Here is a 21,567-nt window from a genome sequence, read left to right on the forward strand (position 1 = left end):
TGCCCTGACTGAGCAACAGCTGCCATCCTCCACCACAAAATCCAACCCATGGACCATTCCTCAATGTCCCACATGAACCCTATCCGCAAACCTCACCTCACGGATGCTGGCAGCCACCGCTAAAAGAAATTGATCAACTACCACATTTGCTATCCCTAAATGGCAACTTTGCAATACCATGTTGGATAACATGGGGTAGTTGCTATAGCCCAACTCCGTTGAAACGAACGATTACCCTGAGATAACAAGACACTAGAAGAAAGACACGACTCAACTACATTTGCTTACTGAACAGTAAACAGAGCAACACCGATCTACTGAAATGTACAGGAAAAATAAAAAATATACATAAAATCTGGCTCCGATTGCTAAACTCCTCTTCTGCCACATGCCTCTCTGTAGGCTTCAGTAGCTGCTCAAAGGTAGAGCACTCCTGCAAGATCTGCTTTAGTGTTCATGCAGACAAAGCTCCCTACAACGCACCTCCTTATGCTCTCCTACAGGGTGCAGGTCTGCACCTAGGTATGCTGCAGATCGTTGGAACTGTCGCTCCTGCAAGAACTAACGAATCTGATTTCAAGCACTCCAGGTGCTCTTCACCTCCAGTGATGATCTGCAGGTTCAGTAAATGGATTACTGGGGGCCCTTATATAGCGCACTAGGCCCTCTGGTCTGGCCGACCAGACTGACACACTGACCGACCTTGCAAACTGCAAGACGACCCAGTCTGTGGCTGTTCCAGCCAACCACGCAGGCTTCTGCATATTTATAGAGGTCTCTCCTGTACGTGGATGTCTGCTGGACACTCTCCCTGCAGTGCAGTCTTCTCCAGGCCCTGCACCAGCCCCGACTCTGCTGCTTAAGGCCATACCTGCTGCTAATGTACTGCCAACCTGTTGCAGACATTGCGTACCTAATGTACCTGTTGCTGCAGTAGCCGTACCTCCTGCAATACCTGCTGTACCATTGCTGTACTTGCCAACCAGCCCTTGAAACTGTCGATCAGTACCTGTACTTGTGTGCTGTCCTCTCCCATCCCTTTGACTCTTTCCATGGGCTTTTGGCTACAGCCCCAAAACGTTGCCCGAACAGTGGGTCTTACGTCAGCCTAGAATGCTGACCTTGGTGGCCCAATGGGCGGCCCTGAAACTAACCTAATGATATGTCAGCAAATCTGCAGCCCACATGGAGTTAAAAGTATATAGGTGGGATAATGCATAGCTTTAGTGGACAAAGGGTATATACGGCAGTCTTGACAATATTTTAAAACAGAGAGGTTGATTATAAGAGGGGCCTGAATCCATAGAAGTATGATAGGATTACGCTGTTGGAGTATTGGGTCACCCCCCCATTCGTGAGCCCCATTATGAGGACTGTACAGCATAGGTAAGTCTCAGTCCTTGCAGATGATGGGGTGATATAACTTAGGGTGATCGTGGAGTTCCCATAGTCCCTGCCCAAGGAGATCCTTCTAGAGACCTTGGATGGGGGTGAGTTCAGATACACGGTCAAGGTCTGAGGCCTCCAAGGGCCGTGTCTCAGGTGCTGACAGATGGGTCACCTGGCGAGAGCCTGCCCTCGTATTGCAGGTTACATCTCAACCCACCCCTAGCCTCGCCCAGGTCAGTAGTGGGAGAATAGACTTCCCTGGTCCGATACATAGCAACACGAGTCGCCCGTGGATTCACAGGAAGCCATGCACACCAACAACAGCAGGCAAGCATGATCCCTCCACCAGCTTCCTACCCACGAGGCCCCCTCAGGATGACCTCTGACATGCCTTCTTCGGTCTTCCGACAAACCCTCTTCCCCCAGCACCTCAGTTCCTAGCCGGCTCAAGAGACTACCTCGAGGCCAGGTGCAAGAGATGTGTCCCCTCCTCATCCTCCTATTATGTCATCCATCCCACTCCTCCTCTCACCTCCAAGCCCTGTCCTCTCTCTGCTTCCACCCTTAGTCACCCTACCACCTTTCTCCTCTTCCCCCCCTCCCCACTACCTCAACAATGCATCCGATGATCACCCTCACCACCAGCATCCTAGTCATCCTTCCTCCCCCCTGCAGCCTCAACCTCCCCCTCCCTCTCCCGTAACCACTTCTCCCGCCTCACAACGTCCACCCTTGCCTGGGCACTCTGGCCTCCTCGTCACAATCCCAGCCTGCCACTTCATCAGTTGAGGGCACGGTTCCCACGGTGCCAGCACATAAGACTCCTCCCTTTTTCTCTCAGTCCTCGGGACCAAAGCCTCGTCAAGGCAGCCCCTCTCAATAGAGTTCTAGCGCTTGGGGGCTTGTAACTATCTCAATGTCCAGATGATTACCCTATCCCATTGGAGATGTCCTACAGCCTCACAAAGGGGGATCTATTGAAGCAATTGGGAGCCCTTCCTATCCTTTCTAGGGCTTCAATTTTTAAAACACAGGAGAGGAGTAATGGACTCCCCTTCTTTCAACTTTATGATGAGCAATCACACATTCCACATGATGGAGGAGTGGTTGATAGCAAGGGAGGGAGCTGTTGGTCATACTACCACTTTTCAGCTTGCTTTCTCGAGAGACAAACAAGGCTTGGGCACAGCAGTCGCATTGATCTGTTTGGGGCCCAAGGAGCATGACACTAGCTGTTGAGCTAGTGCGCCAACAAGTTAGGAGTAGAGACACCTCCTCTTGATGCAATGGGCCCTGAAGATGGGTTTAGCAATCATGCCTGTGGCTTGCCGTTGCACGGACACAAACTACCCCCCATTCAAAACCCCACCAAAGTCCCATAAATCCACCACTCATAGGAATACCTTGTTTGCCCACCTCCCCTCTCCAAGTTGGACCATGGTGAGTGAACAGCCGGTTGAATTCTCATGATTCAAGAGCATATGCTTTCAGCTTCAGATATCACACAGCGACGCCATCTCCTCTGGGGGAGAGGTTCGGAGATTTGGTCTCCAGTAGTGGGCAGGAGCAGGGTGTTTGCACTTTTGTCTAGCCCAAATGTATGGGCGATGTGGATTGGCTTGGGGATGGGAGCCTCCAAGATTGGGCTTGTCGGCGGCAACATTCACCTTTCCAGAGACGGCTTATTGAGAGCCTCCTAGAAGTGGATGGAGGGGACTTCAACAACCTAGAGTTTGAGGAGGACAAGCAAGGGGGAGCCTCCTCCTTGGCCATGTTGTCGTTAGAGCGCAACACATGGGAGGAGTACATCTTTGCGGTTAGTGGTTGTCACCCCTGGCGGAGGATAGAGTTCTCTAGACTCTCAAGTACCCTCCACTACTACTTCAGCCAACAGCAACAAGATGGATTCCTAAAGAGACTAGGCAGTTTTAATGGCTATGCACTGAGTGAAGCCACAAGCATCTTGGCCAGAATGACGATGTCATACCACTCCCAGATCATGCTTCACTAGGAGCATCCCTATCGTTCATGAACTCCCTCAAAAGGGCGTGTAGATTGCCGAAGCATTGCTACAGTAGAAGGACGTCCAACAAGCCATAGGCAACAAACGGATGACCCCCCGTAGGCCAGTTGGGCCAGTTGGGTAGCATCCAAAGTAGTGTTGAGCTACAGTCACAAGAGCACGCCCCCCAGTGATGTGTCCCCCAATTCGGTAGAAGGAGTTACTTGACTTCAAAGTGGCAAATGATTAATGGCCCTTTTTGTGGAGATTACGGCGGAGAGTTTTGGGTGCCCTTGAGGTGCCATCCAAAGCTAGGGTTATCTAGAACAAATCAATCATTTTCCTCACTATGATTGAGGAAATCCAAAAGATCTTGGATTTGGGGACCTCTCTTTAGGGTCAAATGTGCAGTGCTTAGGCGGTCAAGTATGCATCACAATTTCAAATGACAATAGATAGCCCTGTTGCTAGAGAGTGAGATGCGAGCTGCTTTATGGAAGCTTGGCCACAACCTAATACACAACCTCTTGTTGGTGTTTCCACATGGGTGCATGGGAAACTCAAGCGCTTGGTGTGCAATTTCTTGTGGGTAAGATTGGATGGTACCCAGAACACTAGAGAGAAGGTCATTTGGTAGACGATGACCTTGCCCAAAGCAAAGGGAGGACTTGGCATCATTGATCCAAATATGTAGAGTAGAACCTTGCCAGGTAAGCTTATAGTTATGGGAGGGTTACCAATTATGAGAGGTGCAATGGAATCCGAGTTCTAGCCTTCTAGAGCAAGGAATCAGAGAGGGTTACAAAGGTGTTGTTTTCCTTGTATACTACACGCATAGGTTGTCATCTTCAGCTCGATGTGGCAGCCTAGACCCCTTTGAGAGAGCGACATTGAGTAGAGCAACGGGTGCCCCAAGAGGTCATTACCGGTTTTTAGTCCCATTATTGGACTAGCCTCCGCCCATGGAAGATCACATATTTCTTCTAGATGGTGGATTGCCCATATGCCCATGGTTGGAGTAGATGCGAGTGGATGGGAGGTGCCACCAACATGCAAATAGGGACCTCAAGACGGTTTCACATTGCATGTGGAGCTGCCCCGCAGCACAAAGGATTTGGTAGGAGGCCTCAATAGCTAGGACACATAGGATGCAGCGGGATTTCACCAAGAGCATGGCAGCCTGGCTGACAAGGATAGAGATGGTTTCGCCAGCCTACAAGATTTCTAGATAGCCGGTCTTTCGGACTAAGGTGCAATGCAACTTCTCCTTCCCGCCGTCTTGTACCCTCACCCACGGACAGTGTTTGAGAGACGGTGTCCAGCATTTCTCCTTGGGACATCTTGGTCGACCATTGTAGTTTGGGGCCAGGTGCCCCTGGCAGCCTCCCTCATTGCCATTTGGCAAGATATCATTTATGCCTTGCACCTCCCTCATTGCCATTTGGCAAGTTATCGTTTATACCTTGCACACCATATGGGAGTGAGGCTTGGACGACCACCAAAAGGCGGACGTGTTTCTGCAAGGCCGGCCTGTAGCTGATTTCTACACATTCACGAAGCGAAGCATACGCTGGTTCTATAGTCCCCCACCCTGGTTATTGGCCCCTGTTTGTGAGATTCCCAAGGCAGTGAGGTGGGTTCTCTAAAAATAGGCTGGTCGACAGCCAGTACTCTTTTGTGTATTTTCTTCCGCAATCAGCACAACACGGATAGCTCATTTGTATGGTTGGTTTTTTCTTGAACATTAATAGAAAGTTATTTTGTATGGGGGGGGAAAGACACCGTAAAATTTGCAGTAAAACAATGGGAAGCTGTGGAAGTCAATAGTAAGATTTCGCATAAAGGGAAGGCATGGCAGCGTAGGCTGTTACACTCCACCTTTAAGGAAAGATTCATCCTAACAAGGCTGGAGCATGCATCAGTCTTCCTAATTGTTGTTAAATGTTCTTCAACTCGTTATGACTATTGCATATACAGGCCCCCGTCTTCCATCCACCTCATTTTAACTACACAAATATAATTATAATTATAATTATATTCTTAACAAATTCAAAATATTAATCTAAATATAAATATACTAGCATTGAAAATAAGCAACAATTTTCACTGCATCCTTATATTCAATGTACAGCAAGGTTAGTTATGCCTTGTAGATTCCAAAGTATCTTGCACTTCAAATATATGAAAGGTACCTGGCAGAAAATGATCCACGCACCCTCCCCCCCCCCCCCAAAAAAAAAGATAGATACACACTCAGCTCACCCTCCCCCATACCCAAAATAATAATCACAGAAAAAAAAACTTGGATATGCTTCAATACACAAACCCAAGGGTGCAGATTACTATCAATGCACAGGCCTTTTGAGTCTAACAGCTACGCATTAAATAGTTTCCTCTATCACACACGGATTTTTGTGTGGATAAATAGCCTCTTTTTTCAGTCAATAACGAGAAAGGTTGCAACAAGTATATGCTCGTCTCTCGGTAGAAATGAAGACAACTCAATTTGCCGTAAGGAAATGAAGTGCTTTGACTTGTTGACTGTGAGAAGTACCACTGTGGTAGCAGTAAGGCTCAAAGCCTCGGCTTTTTGAAAGAAATGATATGGCTTTGCATCATGAAGGCAGGAAGGCATTCTGAGACTTCAATATCCTGCATTTTCAGCTGCTCCAATTTGAGCGCATATTCAGGGACATGACAGAGATCCCAGATTATTGCTTGCCCTCCAGGCTTCAACACACGCACTATCTCGTGCAATCCCTTTAATCTCTCGCCAGCTGCAAGAGAACTTCTTGGTCCGTACTCTTTACCGAGCTTGTGCATACACAGGGCAGAGACTACAACATCGAAACGATCGTCAAAAAAAGGCAGGCATCGGGCATCACCGCTCTTGCAGGTCACATACTCATGTACTCCTTCCATGGCCGAATTTCTGAGCGTGGCCGACATGGTCCTTCTGTTGTCTCCATCCAACCATAGATCTACTCCCACGATTCGGCCTCCCACCCTCTCCTTCTTCAGTTGCAACGCCACAGAATTGAGTAGAATTCCAGAGCCACAACCGACATCAAGGACGTGATATACACTGGACCAGTCCACCAAGCCCACCATCCGCTGCGCTACCTTCCACCGAAGAATCAGCCCACAATGCCAAAGATTGACAGCGGTGACCAGGAAACACACCATCATCAAAGCCATCAAACCCCCAACAAAACCTGCCAAAAGGCTCCATATCTGGATGGGAAAAACCGGGAAAGACCTCGTGAGAAAAACTGACAAAGGCTTGAAATATAGGAAACAAGCAGCGGCAGAGACACCGAGTGCTAAACCTTGCAGCGCAAGGCTGAGGATAGAGCTCCAATCATCAGAGCCGTAAAGTTTTTGGAGCTGCCTCCAGCTGAGAGACGCCTTTGCCATTAGTTCTGGTGTTAACTTTCGCAACAGGGGTTATCCTACGCTGTGTAAAAAACTCTGCATCCTCCCGCCTCCCGGATGGACACCCAAATGTAGATTCTACGCTCTAGACTTGTGTGATTCAATGAGTTCTGCAAGTTCAGGAATTTCCAGTACTCACTGTAAGCTGCTGAAGCTCTCTTGTGCCGGAAATTGTCTGCGTAGCTCAATGTTCTCGAGGGTATCAAGGCCAACGCCTGCTGTGTACCTATGTAAGACCCTTCGACGGATGTGCGGAGCAGTTTGCTCTGGCAATGTGCGGCCTTCAAATCGTCAAGAGACTTAGTGCCACGCGCTGCGCTTTTCAAAGCGTACGAGCAGCATGGTGAGTCGGAGACTCCACGAAAGTCTTGCACACTTACAGAGACGAGACTCTTGCCTAAATTCTCTGTCGCAATTGATCTTTTGTTGACGGGATAGTCCTCGCCCACTGTTGCTGTCTTCTCTCTCGACGATTCTTGTGCATCACTACACAATGCACATCCTTAAACCCCAGTCCATCTTTTCTGATTTGTTCACTGCTCTCTCTCTACCTCTGTTCACTTCCCTCCCCTGCTTCTCTCAACTACACAATGCACATCCTTAAACCTCAGTCCCCATCTTTTCTGATTTGTTCTGTTCCCTTCCCTCCCCTGCTTCCCTCTACCTCTGTTCACTTCCCTCCCCTGCTTCACTCTACCTCCACACTCTACAGATCTCTCAAAGTTTCAAGTGCCTCATCTTGGCATTGGGCAAATGCTTCATGGTCTTCCTCCAGTCCCCAATCCACTCCATTAAGCACTTTATTAAAGTGCCAGTCTTCCGTACATCCTCATCAGTTGCACAGTCCCTCTCTCGACCCAACAACTTGCCAATCGGTCTTGAATTCATTCCTCAACCTGCCACAAGGGCCGTACATTTTTTTAATGGGGAAAAGGACGCGCCGGACACTTCGTCTCCAAAGACACTAATATTGTCTCCTCTATTCACTATTGGATTCCGCCCAGTGAGAGGGGAGTGCTTTGAGGACCCGGTCAATAGTCACCGGGCAACCGTTCATCGGAACCCAGTTGATGACCAGGGTATATGCACTCAAGACTCATGACTTTTCGTGGTACTCTTGGCCCTAGATGACCTGCCCACTTGAATGTTAGGGAATGTTAGGGATTGGTTTGATTGCTTTGGAATAAGGATGTAAGTGCTCGAGTGATCAGACCAATTACAACACTAGTTTGTTCCTATATGGTGAATGTTTGTCCAAATGTGGTCCAATGTCAATCAGTAAATTGTTGTTGGTTGATTGTTTGTTTGAATTCGTTGAAGAGTGTTGGCAACCGTGGTGGATGCATGTGGTATCTTTTCAATTAATGTTGAAGTTGCAGATTATGATGGTTGGGTTGCTAGAGTTGATTCTTTGTAAAAGATCTTCTAGAGTTGTTACAAAGTCTATGAGGTTTGTTTCAAGTAATTTATACATTTCAATTACATGTATTTTGTCAAATGTTTCATTTTTAAAGGTGGTGCTTACTAATTCAATGTCTTTTTTTGCTACGATTGTGCCAGCAATTAGAGATTGTGTTTTTTGTATAGAAGTGAAAGCCCATGGTTGTCGAAGCAACATAGCTCATTGAAGGCTGGTAGGACATGTGGTGTTGTTCTATTATTCTTTGTCTCTTGGAGCCATAGGATGTCAGCGGGGCGATGAGGTTATTGTCTTCCAATATAACTTGTTAGTGTGTGTTAAATGAGACAATGTTTACAGATTGGATGATTGTATGAGATTTCTTTATTTTGCTATGTTCTTTTGGAAGCATTCCCATATTGTTGTTTTTTGTAGGTTTTTCTTTTCTATTTTGTTGAGTAAGAATGATTACATGTCAATGCGACTCGAGAAAGTGTTGTGTATGTTAGGCCATCAGTTCAAAACTTTTGGGTCAAATGTGACGCTTGTCATCGTTAGTCCTTGGGTTGGTTAGTTTTAGTGGGAATTGTTTGCGTGTGATTATGTTTAGCAAATTCTTCCCTATTTGAAATTCCTTTGTGGTTTGTTGTATTTGTGTCCAGATTGGTGGTATTGTCGCATCATAGAGGTGTTGATTCTTGATATTGAGTTTTAGAACCAATTTTGTTACTTTGAAAGAAAACCCAAACTATTGATTAGGGTTCTTTAGTGCTTGCATACTGAAATATATCATCAGCACCGTTGACAAGATCATCATGTGAATATCTATATTGCCTCCACAATGTCTACTATCATGCATTTCTTTAGCGCTCAGGCTACATGTAGTCCAATACGATTGTCCAATAAGGCTAGTTGAGTGAGTCGGATTTTTGAAGATCCAATTGTCTCTGATTGGGCTTGCTTGATAGAGGTCGCCACAGAATATGACATCTAGCACACCAAATTCTTTTGCATGAAGATGGATTTTAAGCAAAGGAATCAGTTCAACATGATTTGGCCAATAATTGATGCCTTATTGAAAATGACTAGTCTTAGTTTTTTGTATAATCCACTGAGGTTGTCGAGCTTCTCACCTATTAGAGTTGTTGGTGTGTGTGTGTGTGTGTGTGTGTAGTAGACATTAACAACACCCCTTTTCATAGTGAAGAGTAGACAAATTTGGAGTATGAAAGAGAAATGTTTAATCTATAATCTTTGCAATAAACATCCGCAAAAAATGAAGTAGCATCAATTAAAGGATGAACAATTTTTTCTAAAAGAGGAAATGTGAGCAGTAGAGCTTTGATAAGTCGATGGCAGCATAGGAGAATAATGGGAAATAAAAAAGGAAACACATGTGAACAATTAAGTGCACCAAGATTAATCGAAGTGATAATAAGCACATAGGTGTAAAAATGGGGGAGTTTGAAGGAAGGGGGGTGATTAAAAAATAATAGGAGCATTAAACTAAATTAAAGACTAGGGGCAATAAACGTGAATGTGGAAGTGAATATGAAACTTAGAGCATTAAGAAAAGAAGGAAAAGTTGAAAGAGGGAAGTTTTCTTTAAAAATGGTTAGAAAAAAGTGGAGGAAAGGTAAACAAGATTATGTTTAGCAACAACTACAGTAAAAGTGGAAACAACAGAGAGAAATTAAATAAAGCATAAAGTAAAAAAACAAAGAAGGATATTAGTTAAGTAGAAATAACGAAAAGAGGGGGGGGGGGGGGGGAATTAATGTGGAATTAATAAAATGAGAAGGGAGCTAACAAAAAAAGAAAGACGAGCATGAGTAAAGTAACAATAGGAGGGTAAGGGGTAAATATGGAGAAAGAGAGGAGAGGGGGGGGGAGACATGAAATAAATGGGACCTGAGTGTCCATGACGGGGCTGTTGGGGTGCAAAGTGGCCGTGAGAGGATCCAGGCACAAGCCTCAAGGCTTGGAACAACGAAGGCCAAGGAGGATTGTTGTCGCGCGCACAAGACTGGAAGGAAAAAAGCCACCGAGGAAGCCAGAGTAGAAAGTCACAGCAGAGTTATACATGGTAGAGTAGTGACTACAGTACGAGAGAAGGGATGCGTCGGGTTGGGGGAGTTAGAGAGGTGAGAGGTCCAAGGTCAAAGGAAAAGGAAGAGGTGCGCATTACGAGGCAAAAAGAGGCATGCAAACGTGAGGGGGTTAGGCTCCATAGCGAGGAAAATGAAAAGGTAAGTAGAATTTAGAAAGGGCGGCGCACGTGGCACAGTAGAAGTATTAAAGAGGGGTTTAAAACTAGGGAAATGGGGGGGGGGACGGGGGCTAATAATAGGGGGTAATAAGGGAAATTAAGGGTAAATTACAGAGTAATAGAGTAAATAGGAGTCGGGATTTAGGGGGGTTTTGAAGGGCTAGGAGTCGGGTTACTTTTAGGCTAGTTAAAAGACAATTAAGGAAAATATTAAAGGGAAGGTGTGGAGGTTAGGGTATATAGGAATTTTAGTAGGGAAAAAATAGGGGAAAAGAAGGTTAAAAATAGGGGAAGTTAGTGAAAAATAGGGGGATTTAGGGAAAAGTAGGGAAAAATATGAGGTAAGTTGGAAAAATTAGGACTAAGGAGTGAGGTATTCTTTAAAGGATTTTTCAAAGGATTATAAAGGAAGGAGAGGTAGATTGCATGGACAATTGAGAAAATGAGGATAGAAAAAATTAGAAGGGATTAGGAAGAATAGGGAGAAATAAATGAATAGGGAGAAAAGATAAAAAATTAGGTGTAGTAGGGATAAATAAAGGAAGGGGTTAGGGAGGGAGGGAGAGAGAGAGAGAGAGAGAGAGAGAGAGAGAGAGAGAGAGAGAGAGAGAGATGGTAGAGAGAGACAGTGAGAGGGTAGAGAGAGATAGATGTAGAGAGAGAAAGAGAGAGAGATGAGGTTTGGGAGAGAAATGAAGAGACAATAGAGAGAGAGAGAGAGAGAGATGGTAGAGAGAGACAGGGAGAGGGTAGAGAGAGAGAGAGATTAGGAAAAATAAGGGGGGGGGGAGGAGAGGGAGTTTAAAAGGGTTGTCAAAGGATTTATAAAGGAAAGAAAGGTAAAATGCAAGGATAAAAGATAAAATGAGAATAGTATCTGTGTGTGTGTGTGTGTGTGCGCGTGTGTACACACCTTTGCCCCAGTAGGATACAACACACTAGGTGAGACAGTAGGTCATCACCTAGTGTGATGACCTATTGTCTACCTAAAGAGGTTAAGAAGTATTGAGAAGTGCAAAATTTAAGGGATGGGAAATATGCACTTGAGTAAGGTAGGTTAGAACTTAGTAGTGTGGAAGCAGATAGAATAAGTTGAGGTCTTAGTAGTAGTAATAACAAGCAAGGAGAGGAAAGTGGGCAATTCTAACAATTGTTCCGGTTTGAAGAGTCCTTAAAAAGGTGAAAATTTAACAGGTAAGTGAAAAAATAACGTTGCTTATAAGAGCAATGAAAGGAGTCAAAAAGGCGAAGGCCATGATGACTTAAATGTAATGTTTGGGAGGCAGGAGTGAGAGTCGGAGTGGGTTGTTAAGACATATGGATTGGATTGTGACGTCCCATGAATATTTCTACAAGGACAAGAAGAGGATTAGAAGAACATTTTTAGAAAAGAGGAAAACCAAGTTAGATCAGGGAGTCAAAAAGCCAAATAACGGCCTTGATGACTTAAAGGTCCTATGTGCAACTGACCAAAGTTGCAAGGGAAAGCATGTGTGTGTAGTAGACATTAACAACACCCCTTTCCATAGTGAAGAGAAGACAAATTTGGAGTAGGAAAGAGAAATGTTTAATATATAAACTTTGCAATAAACATCTGTAAAAAATGAAGTAGCATCAATTAAAGGATGTGCAATTTTTTCGAAAAGAGGAAATGTGAGCAGTACAGCTTTGATAAGTCAATGGCAACATCACTTTTATTCAAGAGGGGAGTTTGCCTACCTGAGAGTCCATGGCCGGGCCGCCGGGGTGCAGGGGCCGTGAGAGGATCGAGGCATAAGCCTCAAGGCTTGGAACTACGAAGGCCAAGGAGGATTGTTGCCGCACACACGGGAGTGGAAGGCAAAAAGCCACTGAGGGAGCCGGAGTAGAAAGCCGCAGCAGAGTTGTACATGGTACAACAAAGACTATACAGTAGGAGAGAAGGGATGCACAGCATGGGAGAACTACGTATGGGTAAGAGCAATGAGCAAAGAGTACGGGGTAGAGGAGTGAGTAAAGAGTACGGATGAGTAGTTAGTAATGAGTGAGGGGTTTAATTTATAGGAGAGGGATAGTCGGGTTGGGGGAGTCAGAGAGGTGAGAGGTCTAGGGTCAGAGGAAAAGGAAGAGGCACGCATTACGAGGCGAAAAGAGGCATGCAACGCGAGGGGTTTAAGCGCAGTGAGGAAAATGAAAAGGTAAGTAGAATTTAGAAAGAGCGGCGCACGTGGCACGGTAAAAGTATTAAAGAGGGGTTTAAAACTAGGGAAATGGGGGGGGGAAAGGGGGTTAATAGGGGATAATAGGGGGGGGTAATAGGGGAAATTAAGGGTAAATTAGGGAGTAATAGAGTAGATAGGAATCAGGATTCAGGGGGGGGTTTGAAGGGCTAGGAGTCGGGTTACTTTTAGGCTAGTTAAAAGACAATTAAGGGAAATATTAAAGGGAAAGTTTGAAGGTTAGGGTATATAGGAATTTTAGTAGGGAAAAAAATAAGGGAACAGAAGGTTAAAAATAGGGGAAAAGAAGGTAAAAAGTAGGGGAAGTTAGTGAAAAGTAGGGGGATTTAGGGAAAAGTAGGGGAAAATAGGAGGTAAATTGGAAAAATTAGGACTAAGGAGAGGTATTTTTTAAAGGATTTTTCAAAGGATTATAAAGGAAGGAGAGGTAGATTGCATGGACAACTAAGAAAATGAGGATAGAAAAAATTAGAAAGGATTAGGAATAGGGAGAAAAGAGAAAAAAATAGGTGTAGTAGGGATAAATAAAGGAAGGGGTTAGGGAGGGAGAGAGAGGGAGGGGGAGAGAGAGAGAGAGAGAGAGAGAGAGAGATGGTAGAGAGAGACAAGGAAAGGGTAGAGAGAGAGAGAGAGAAAGATGGTAGAGAGAGACAAGGAGAGGGTAGAGAGAGATAGATGTAGAGAGAGAGAGAGAGAGAGAGAGAGAGAGAGAGAGAGATGGTAGAGAGAGATAGGGAAAGGGTAGAGAGAGATGGAAGTAGAGAGAGAGAGAGAGAGAGAGAGAGAGAGATTATGAAAAATAAGGGGGGAGGGAGGAGAGGTAGTTTAAAAGGGTTGTAAAAGGATTTATAAAGGAAAGAGAGGTAAAATGCAAGGATAAAATATAAAATGTGAATAGTGTGTGTGTGTGTGTGTGTGTGTGTGTGTGTGTGTTACTACTGCAAGTTATAGTTATTGAGTGGATTGTTGTGCTGTCGACATTAAATACAACTTTGCCTTTGTATGTGTCGTTGAGCAGCAATGTTGAATTAAGCCCGGGACTACAATGCACAATGTGAATGTCTTGTTTATACCAACAATAGGTGGATAGCCTCAATCTTTTTAAAGCAATATGTCATCATCTTGCAGGCATCATTTCCTTTTTGTATTGTGTTGTGGTAATCTATATTTGGCATGAGTTTGTAGGTTTATGTGCTAACTGATTGTTGTCTGGCCGAGTTTTGGATTCTGCAATGTTAGGCCAATGTCATATCTACATCGATTGCTTGATGTTGTGTTGACGCATTGTCTTTGTTGATGGGGATTATTGTCTTGGTGAATTTATTTCTATTTTAATTGACCATATTATGTTTTCTTGGTATGCATTGCACCATGGCCTTGCACTTGTTAGCATGTTGTCTTCGCACTCCTTCAATGGAACATATAGTCCCCATATAGTAGGAAATTCTCATGGTATAACTATGTTAGTGTAAAAAGCATATGAACCGTGGCTTTACTAGCTTTCTTTGCTTACCATTTGTTGTCTTGTAGTGCGTTGCATATTTAGCTAGGCAAAGGTTGTCCAATGCGCCTTGTCATTTGGAATACATATGTACAATATCTTTGAAGTTTATGTTTGTGTCACCATTGGGTAGGGTCGCAAGGATGCATTTCTTTTTAGTAAGAGTATTCTTTCTTTTTGAATTGTCTTGACAAGCTTGTTAGTGGTAGTGATAATGCAATGTAAGAAGCTTGTTGTTGCAAACTCAATGCTTGTATGTTTATCATTGTTGACCAAGTTTCTACAAACATTCAATTGTGTTAAGGTTATTTTTTTATGCACTAATCGAATTCTTCTTTCAAGTTTCATTGCTCTGCTTGTAGTTATATTGACCTTTGTCATATAGGAAGTGCCATAACTTGTTGCACCATATGCGTTCAAGAGAAATTGTATGTTGGTATTTGGATCCCATAATGAAGAATCTTGGGATTACAGTTATTAGCATAAATGTCCTTTGGTTTGCTTCGCATTAGAATCAATGGTTTTGTGACCAAATATGTCCACGCCACAATGTAGTCGTCTTCTATTATCTGCAATTATTCCAACCATTGTTAAAGGAAATGATTGTGTTCATATTCGCAATCATGTAGATAATTTATATTTTTGTTGCTAGTGCTTAAAGATTCGGTTGTCAAAGTTTTCTGTCTTTGTCTATTGGTTGCAAAATGCTAGGCTTTTATGTGACTTTGGAAAGCCATATCTGCATGTTTTATTTGCTTTTTTGTAATGCCTATGCTTCTTGAATATATGAATGAATGCTTAAGTTTGCTAAGGATAACATTAGAAAGGCTCAATATAGAGCAAGAAGTTATGTAAACCCACACCATAGAAAGTTTGAAGATAAAGAGAAAGTCTATATTAGGGTAACCAGAATCTGCAGAAATTCTGAAGATGGGTAAATGTCCAAGGTTACCCTATAGGTATTGTGGTCTATTCCTAATACTTAAGAGAATTGGAGAACCTGCTTCCAAATCGCCCCTATTAGAAGGACGTAGAGTACATTTAGATTCCCATGTGAGTAGGCTAAAAGGAAATTAGGAGATCATGACAATCTCATTGGAAAGAAATCCTAGTTAAACTCATTGAACCTGTATCTTTACCACGTGAACCAAAAAAAATTCTAGATAGACAAGAAACAAGAACAAGACACAATATATCAAGAATGTCGAATTAAGTGGAGGGATAGAGCTAAGAGAGTTCAACATCAAAAAGGGTAAGCAATCTTTAGAGGAGCTTTCCCATTCTTAAGGAGAAGGGAATGTTAGGTCACCATAACCACAGATTACATGGAATGGTTACAATAAGGTGGGGAACCACATGAGGGATCACTAATACTTGCTTTCTTGGGGCCTAGATGGCTTGGGCCTTTGGGTCATTCGACTAATTCCTAGGCTTAGGCATTAGTGAAGATGCATAGAGAACCCTGTGAGATAGCTTTAAAGAAAGGGTCCTTAGTGGGACACATGGCATCAAAGTAAAGGCCAAGTGGCCAGTGCTTGGCGTGGGAGAGGGTGCTATAAAGATGTAGTTCAAAGTAAAAGGATCTCTTGTACATGAAAGCTCACACAAAAGAAGGAGAACTCTAAGCTGAGCAGGAACCTTCGTCTACTTTCTAGTATTGTAATATCCAACAACTCCTCCTATTGGCTCAGAAGGTACATTCTAAGCCACTTGTGAGCAAATAAAATATCCGAAGGTCTCTACTAAAGATAAGCAAGAAAGGGTGGGTTCGCACTTTGTAGCCTACTAATGCTCATAGTAGAGATTCAAAGCCTTTATATCCTACCCTTGGATTTAGTAGTTAGTTAATTTTTGTATCTTGTCAGACACCTTTTGCATGGAGTTGCTTTCCTTACAATTGTGCCTTTCACAGACATACTCGATAAAAGATAAGATATTTAAAATCATTATTTTCATTATTTTAAAGAAGACATTCTTGATCTTTCATTGCAAATCTTATAAATTAATTCATTAATTCCCACTTTAAAATTGTTGGGTAATTGTGGTGACATAGATGATGGTATGTCCTTTATTGCCCAAAGAATAATGCTAGGAATGACATCTCTTCATAGAAGATGTCTTTGAATGGATTGAGTGTGGAATATCCTTCGCATGGTGCAAGATTTGTGATGGAACCATTATCTTGACAACTTATTGTGACATGTAAATCCATGAAGTAACACATATGTTTCAAGCTCATCATCATCATGATGCTCGTTGTTGCTAAGCTCAATAGCTGTAGTACTTGATTCTTGGTTTTCTCTTGCAATGAAGTTATGTGATTAGTCCTGATTTGTAACTCCATAAGGCATCAACTTCATTGCACACTATATCTCTTGGAGAACTAGGACATTTGGCCATTCCTATTAGAGAACCCAATACAATTTTTCTACTTGACAACATCTCAAGCTTTGATGAGATCATTGCAAACCTGAGTTTGCAAAAGTTATTCTCTCCATTCCTCAATCTACTCCTCCCCTTCATGTGTGATTGCAAGGTAAGTATCATGTAAGAAGTAAAAGTTAATTTCTTTCACTTCTCCCCTTCATATGTGAGGATAATGTAAGCATCATGTAAGAATTAGAACGGTTTTCTTTCACCACTCCCCTTCATGTGTGAGAAAAATGTAAGCATCATGTAAGACATGGAAGTAGTTCTCTTTACTCAACCTATCATTTGAGGTGTATCCTTAGCTCTCTTGACCACTATTTTGTATTTTCTCCCACCTCCTTATTTCCATTCTTCCTGCAATAACCTCTTTTTATTATTTGCATCTATAGGATCCTAATCTTCATTGTCCCAATCATCCCCTCTACCACCTAGGCTTAATAGTACTTGTAGAAAACTAAAAACTCTTCAAAGCAACAATAGGTTTAGAGGTCTTGCGCACTTTAATTTCTACTTAGAGTTTCTTCCTTTAACATCCATACCTATTGACTTAGAGACGTCCTCCATCCTACCACCTTGCCCACTTGATTTGAGACTACCAACATTATATATTCGTGCAACAAATTAGGAAAAGAGACCAATATAGGGCACCCATGAAAAATAAATTCATTGATATTGAACACAAATTTCAATTGGAATACCAAAAGTGCTACACCAAAGAACATGAATGATCTATCTGCCAACATATTTTTCATACCTTCTAAAACACAATGTAAAGGTAAACACAACATTGAAAAACCAATATGGCCCTACTTGCTTTTAATGAAGGTAAGAATATTTAAGATGCCACACAAATGCTTAAAAACAAATGGCTATGCATGGAATAAGTACTGACCACTTCTTAAGTGGATGAGCTTGACCGTACTTTCTTTTAATGAAAGTAAGAGTGGTTGAGATGCCACATAATTGCTTAAGAACTATTAACTCTTACCATGTCAATGTTTTCTACCCAGTTTTTTAAGTGGGCGATCTTTACAAAAAGCAAAAGAATAGAGAGAATAAGCCTTGATTAGAAAAAAAAGAGTGACCTTTTCATAGATCCTTGGTAGGCCAAAGATTGGACATCATAGGCATTTGCTAGATCACACAATGACTTATAGACAAAACATAATCATGTTGTAATTGTAGGAACTGAGTTAGAGAAACATGGCACTCAAGCTCTTCTTGGAGATACATATTTGAAAAGTAGAAACTGAAGCGGTATAGCTTGCTGCATAACATGTATAAGAATAAGAATAGAAATGGTTCATCCTATAGCTTGCTGCATAACATGTATAAGAATAAGAATAGAAATGGTTCATCCTATTGGGCAACATAAAGGATATGGACAACTTATAGGTAGTTTGTATTTGTAAAGACCTCGAAAGCAATATGTTCCACAGAGACGGTTGTGCAGCTCGTTAAGCTTATTCATTGCAGATTACTGCTCGCAAAACAGGCAGAATGTTGAGCCGAAAGATTCATTGCTCAATGATCAGAGCGAGAATTGGTTAAAACGCCTGCCTCGACCCGCATTGTGGACAAAATTTGTAAATGGGTTCGAGGATCTCCGCGCATGACCAGCAGTGCAATGCCCCCTCCGGTTGGCCGGTCGGTTCTGTCTCTTCGACCCGCTCCCCGCTGGGCAGCGGCTCGAAATGCGCCGTCCAAAGCCAGAAATGGCAGTTGTCGCAGAACAATGCGGGGTTTCGTCCCGGGCATCGCCAGATTGGGATCCGGAACAGCTCCAGCACGTTGTCGTACCTAACAAAGGATGCCCGGGATCCACAGTTGTGGCATTTGGCCACGTCTGGCAGCAGGACTTTTGTCACGCGTTGATGGAGGCCACCAATCCAGGGGAACCAGAGAAAGAATGGGTGCAAGCTAGCCATCTCGCCGAGAGAGGTAAGGCAGCGGTGGACGTACGTACGAAATATCGATGGAATGCAGAAGATGGAGGGGTTTGGAGCTGAAGCTGGGAAGTTTATAACGCAGAAAACGTGAGGCAGGCAGCGGGCAATGCAAGCGAATTTGTCTGCAAGTTATGCGTAGGAAGCTTGTGACATAAAGCTATCGCGCTTGGTCGGTTGCCCACACAAGGCAAAGCAACAAGCTTAAAGCCTATAGAGACTTCTTATTCTTAAAGGCTATAGAGGCACAGCAACAAGCTTAAAGGCTATAGAGATTTATTATTCTTCTCCAACAATTCCAAAAGTCTTCTACCTTTCCTTTCCCTTGTTTACTCACCACTATTCATCATTTCAAACATTTTTCTTTACACATCACAAAACTTGGGCTTCTCAGGTCTCTCTTGAGAGTTTGCACACCTTGAAGGTTTCTCTTGAGAATTTGCCAATCTTTTGGCTAACATGTGGCTTGAATTGCCTAAACTTTTGCAAATTTTACAAAATTGAGAAAATATTTTTTACATGTGAAAATGAAAATGTTGCAGCTTCGTTAAATATAGTTTGCAGGTTTTCCTTGAACACTAGGTCGGTTGCCAAGCTCCAAGCTATTAATAACGCATACACATGACAAAGCAAGAAGCTAGCCTTGGGCTATGGAGGTTTATTCTTCTTCTCCAACAGTTCCAAAAGTCTCTGAGCTTTTTTTCCCTTGTAACTCGCCCATAATTTGTGTATTTATATTGGGCAAATTTTGCAAATTTTTAAGGGCGAAAACATGGCTCCAAAATTAAAAGATATTGCCAAAGATTTGACTAAAATGCAATGTTATAGCCATTTTATGACAAGTTGTTGCCAAAAACTAAACTAGATTGCATTATACCAAGCATAAGTATATCAAAAATACTATAAAATATATGATCCTTCTTCCAAAAGACATATGGGTTGTCGCCAAATGCTCTACACTTTTGCAAGGAGGGGCCTTGAAACAAAATACACTGCCCACAATGCTTGAGTTAGAATCCCTTCATGAATGCTTCGTAGTAGTTTAAGCTAGAGTCTATTGGTAGAGTTAAACTTTAGATCTCGCTCCCTAAGGATAGGCACCCTGGCTCTTTTTTAGGGGCCTAGAGTCATAGTTGGTATTCCCTAAAGGAATGGTTTATTTCAAAAGGTGAGAAAGCAATTACCAATTCTTTTAGTAAAGTCTTTAAAGACATCACGAAGTGCTAAGCAAGGCATCAGTTGAATTTACATCATAACAGGAAACATAAGAGAGAGGAAACATGGCCTTGAATTTCTTAAGGGTAAAGAATTATTCCCTTAGTAAAAGTAAGAGTTACAACTCTTTTCATGGAAATGTTCCTTGCACTTTATGCCACTTTAATTATAATGTGTCCACAAATGAGGAATGTTACTAAAGCCATTTTTTGAGTTTTTGCTTTGTGCAATCCAAAGGCTCCTTATAATCTCTGTAGCTTTATCAAAGTGACCATATCCTAAGAGATTATCATGAGCAATGACATGGATTTACAAGATTTTGTTGCTCATTTTGATTAACGTTATCAATTAACTACACATTTACTGCAACAAATGGGGGTATTGATCATTTTTTCAATGCTATCATTATTAGAACATTTAAATACAACACATGAGTATTCGTATCATTATTGACCACCACCCTTTAAAAGATGAAAAGAAAAGGAAGAGACATAGCACATGAGCAAGAAGAAGACATGAGAGAGAGAGAGAGAGAGAGAGAGAGAGAGAGAGAGAGAGAGAGAGAGAGATTGTATTTCTGGGTTATTTGCCCTTCCTCCCAATATACATTTAATATAGAACTCCAAGGTGGAATGCAAACATTATTCTTGGGGGTTAGGAAATAAGGAATTTTAGAACCTTTCACCTTTCCAGCTAACACACCCTTATTGTGACTACTCTTTAACCTTAGTATCCTATTTCACCTTCAACACTTGGCACACCCTTTGGGTAGTTTCAAAAAATCTACACTTGGACCCACAAAAAATGTCAAAGTGCTATCCTTATTATAGTGTGAGAAAGTACAATCATATTGTGCATAACTTGATAATGTGGTCATGTATACTGAAGTGCAAATGTGAATATAGTGCCACGACTGTTTGGCCAGATACTAGGGCTAGGAACCCATAAAATAAAAATGCAGCCATTTTATATCATATAATATGAATATGCAGAACCATGCATGAATAATCAAGTTTGCGGGGCCACACATATGGACAAAAATATTTCCATGAAGTTTTTTTTGATGTAGACACCCACAAACAACATTATATGTCAATGAAGAAACTCTAGTAGTTGTAACAAATGTTGATGAAAATTTATAAAAGAAGTCTCCAAGTATGATTCAGTAATTGCATATAGAAACCATGATTATTTGAATTGTCTACAATCTTCTTTATCTCCAACCCTTGACTTTTCTAGAAAGTTTGATCCTCCTTTGAAGTTTGTAATAGATTTGTAATTTTCTTGATTTTTTCAAACTTTGGATTCGTTGAAGTTTCGCATTATTCTACAATATGTTGAATGCTCCCGTGACATATCTTGAATTTATGAAGACTAAAACACCTATTTCTCTGACATTCTAATTTTTGAAATATAAGCTAAAATAGTGTTGAAAAGCACTCCAATGTGATCCACTTGTTGTCCATAAGACTCTAAACTTCATAACATCCGCTTCACACTACTTTTGCTAATAATTAGATTCTAAATAATAGTAGACTTAATTTTATAACAATGACATTTGAATTTTTTCACTTGAGATCCAAAATTTTGGATTAATAAGTGCTTTTGATGCAATACTTGGACTGCTAAGATCAATGGCTCACACTCCCACTACAAGTTTGAAATAAAGTATGCATGTTCAATCAGGTTGTTATAATCAACGTAAACAATGCGGACACCTTAGACCTTATCTTCTAGATCCTATAAACTAATTTATTGAGCT

The 21,567-nt window shown here is 42.2% G+C and overlaps 1 protein-coding gene across 1 annotated transcript; it reads right to left on the bottom strand.

Moving 5' to 3' along the window:
• Positions 1-5,684: 5,684 nt before the first annotated feature.
• On the bottom strand, positions 5,685-7,850 carry LOC147904842 (uncharacterized). The gene is made up of 2 exons (XM_087395784.1): positions 6,721-7,850; positions 5,685-6,625 (listed from the first exon to the last, which is right to left on the bottom strand). Exons 1-2 carry the CDS (start codon positions 6,754-6,756, stop codon positions 5,966-5,968), a joined length of 696 nt encoding a protein of 231 aa, XP_087251910.1. The 5' UTR covers positions 6,757-7,850; the 3' UTR covers positions 5,685-5,965.
• Positions 7,851-21,567: the final 13,717 nt, after the last annotated feature.

The sequence above is a fragment of the Dipteris shenzhenensis genome, chromosome 2 (genome assembly GCF_047967505.1).
Source record: "Dipteris shenzhenensis isolate YYH24624 ecotype China chromosome 2, Dip_SZ_1.0, whole genome shotgun sequence".
In the NCBI taxonomy this organism is placed as follows: Eukaryota; Viridiplantae; Streptophyta; class Polypodiopsida; order Gleicheniales; family Dipteridaceae; genus Dipteris; species Dipteris shenzhenensis.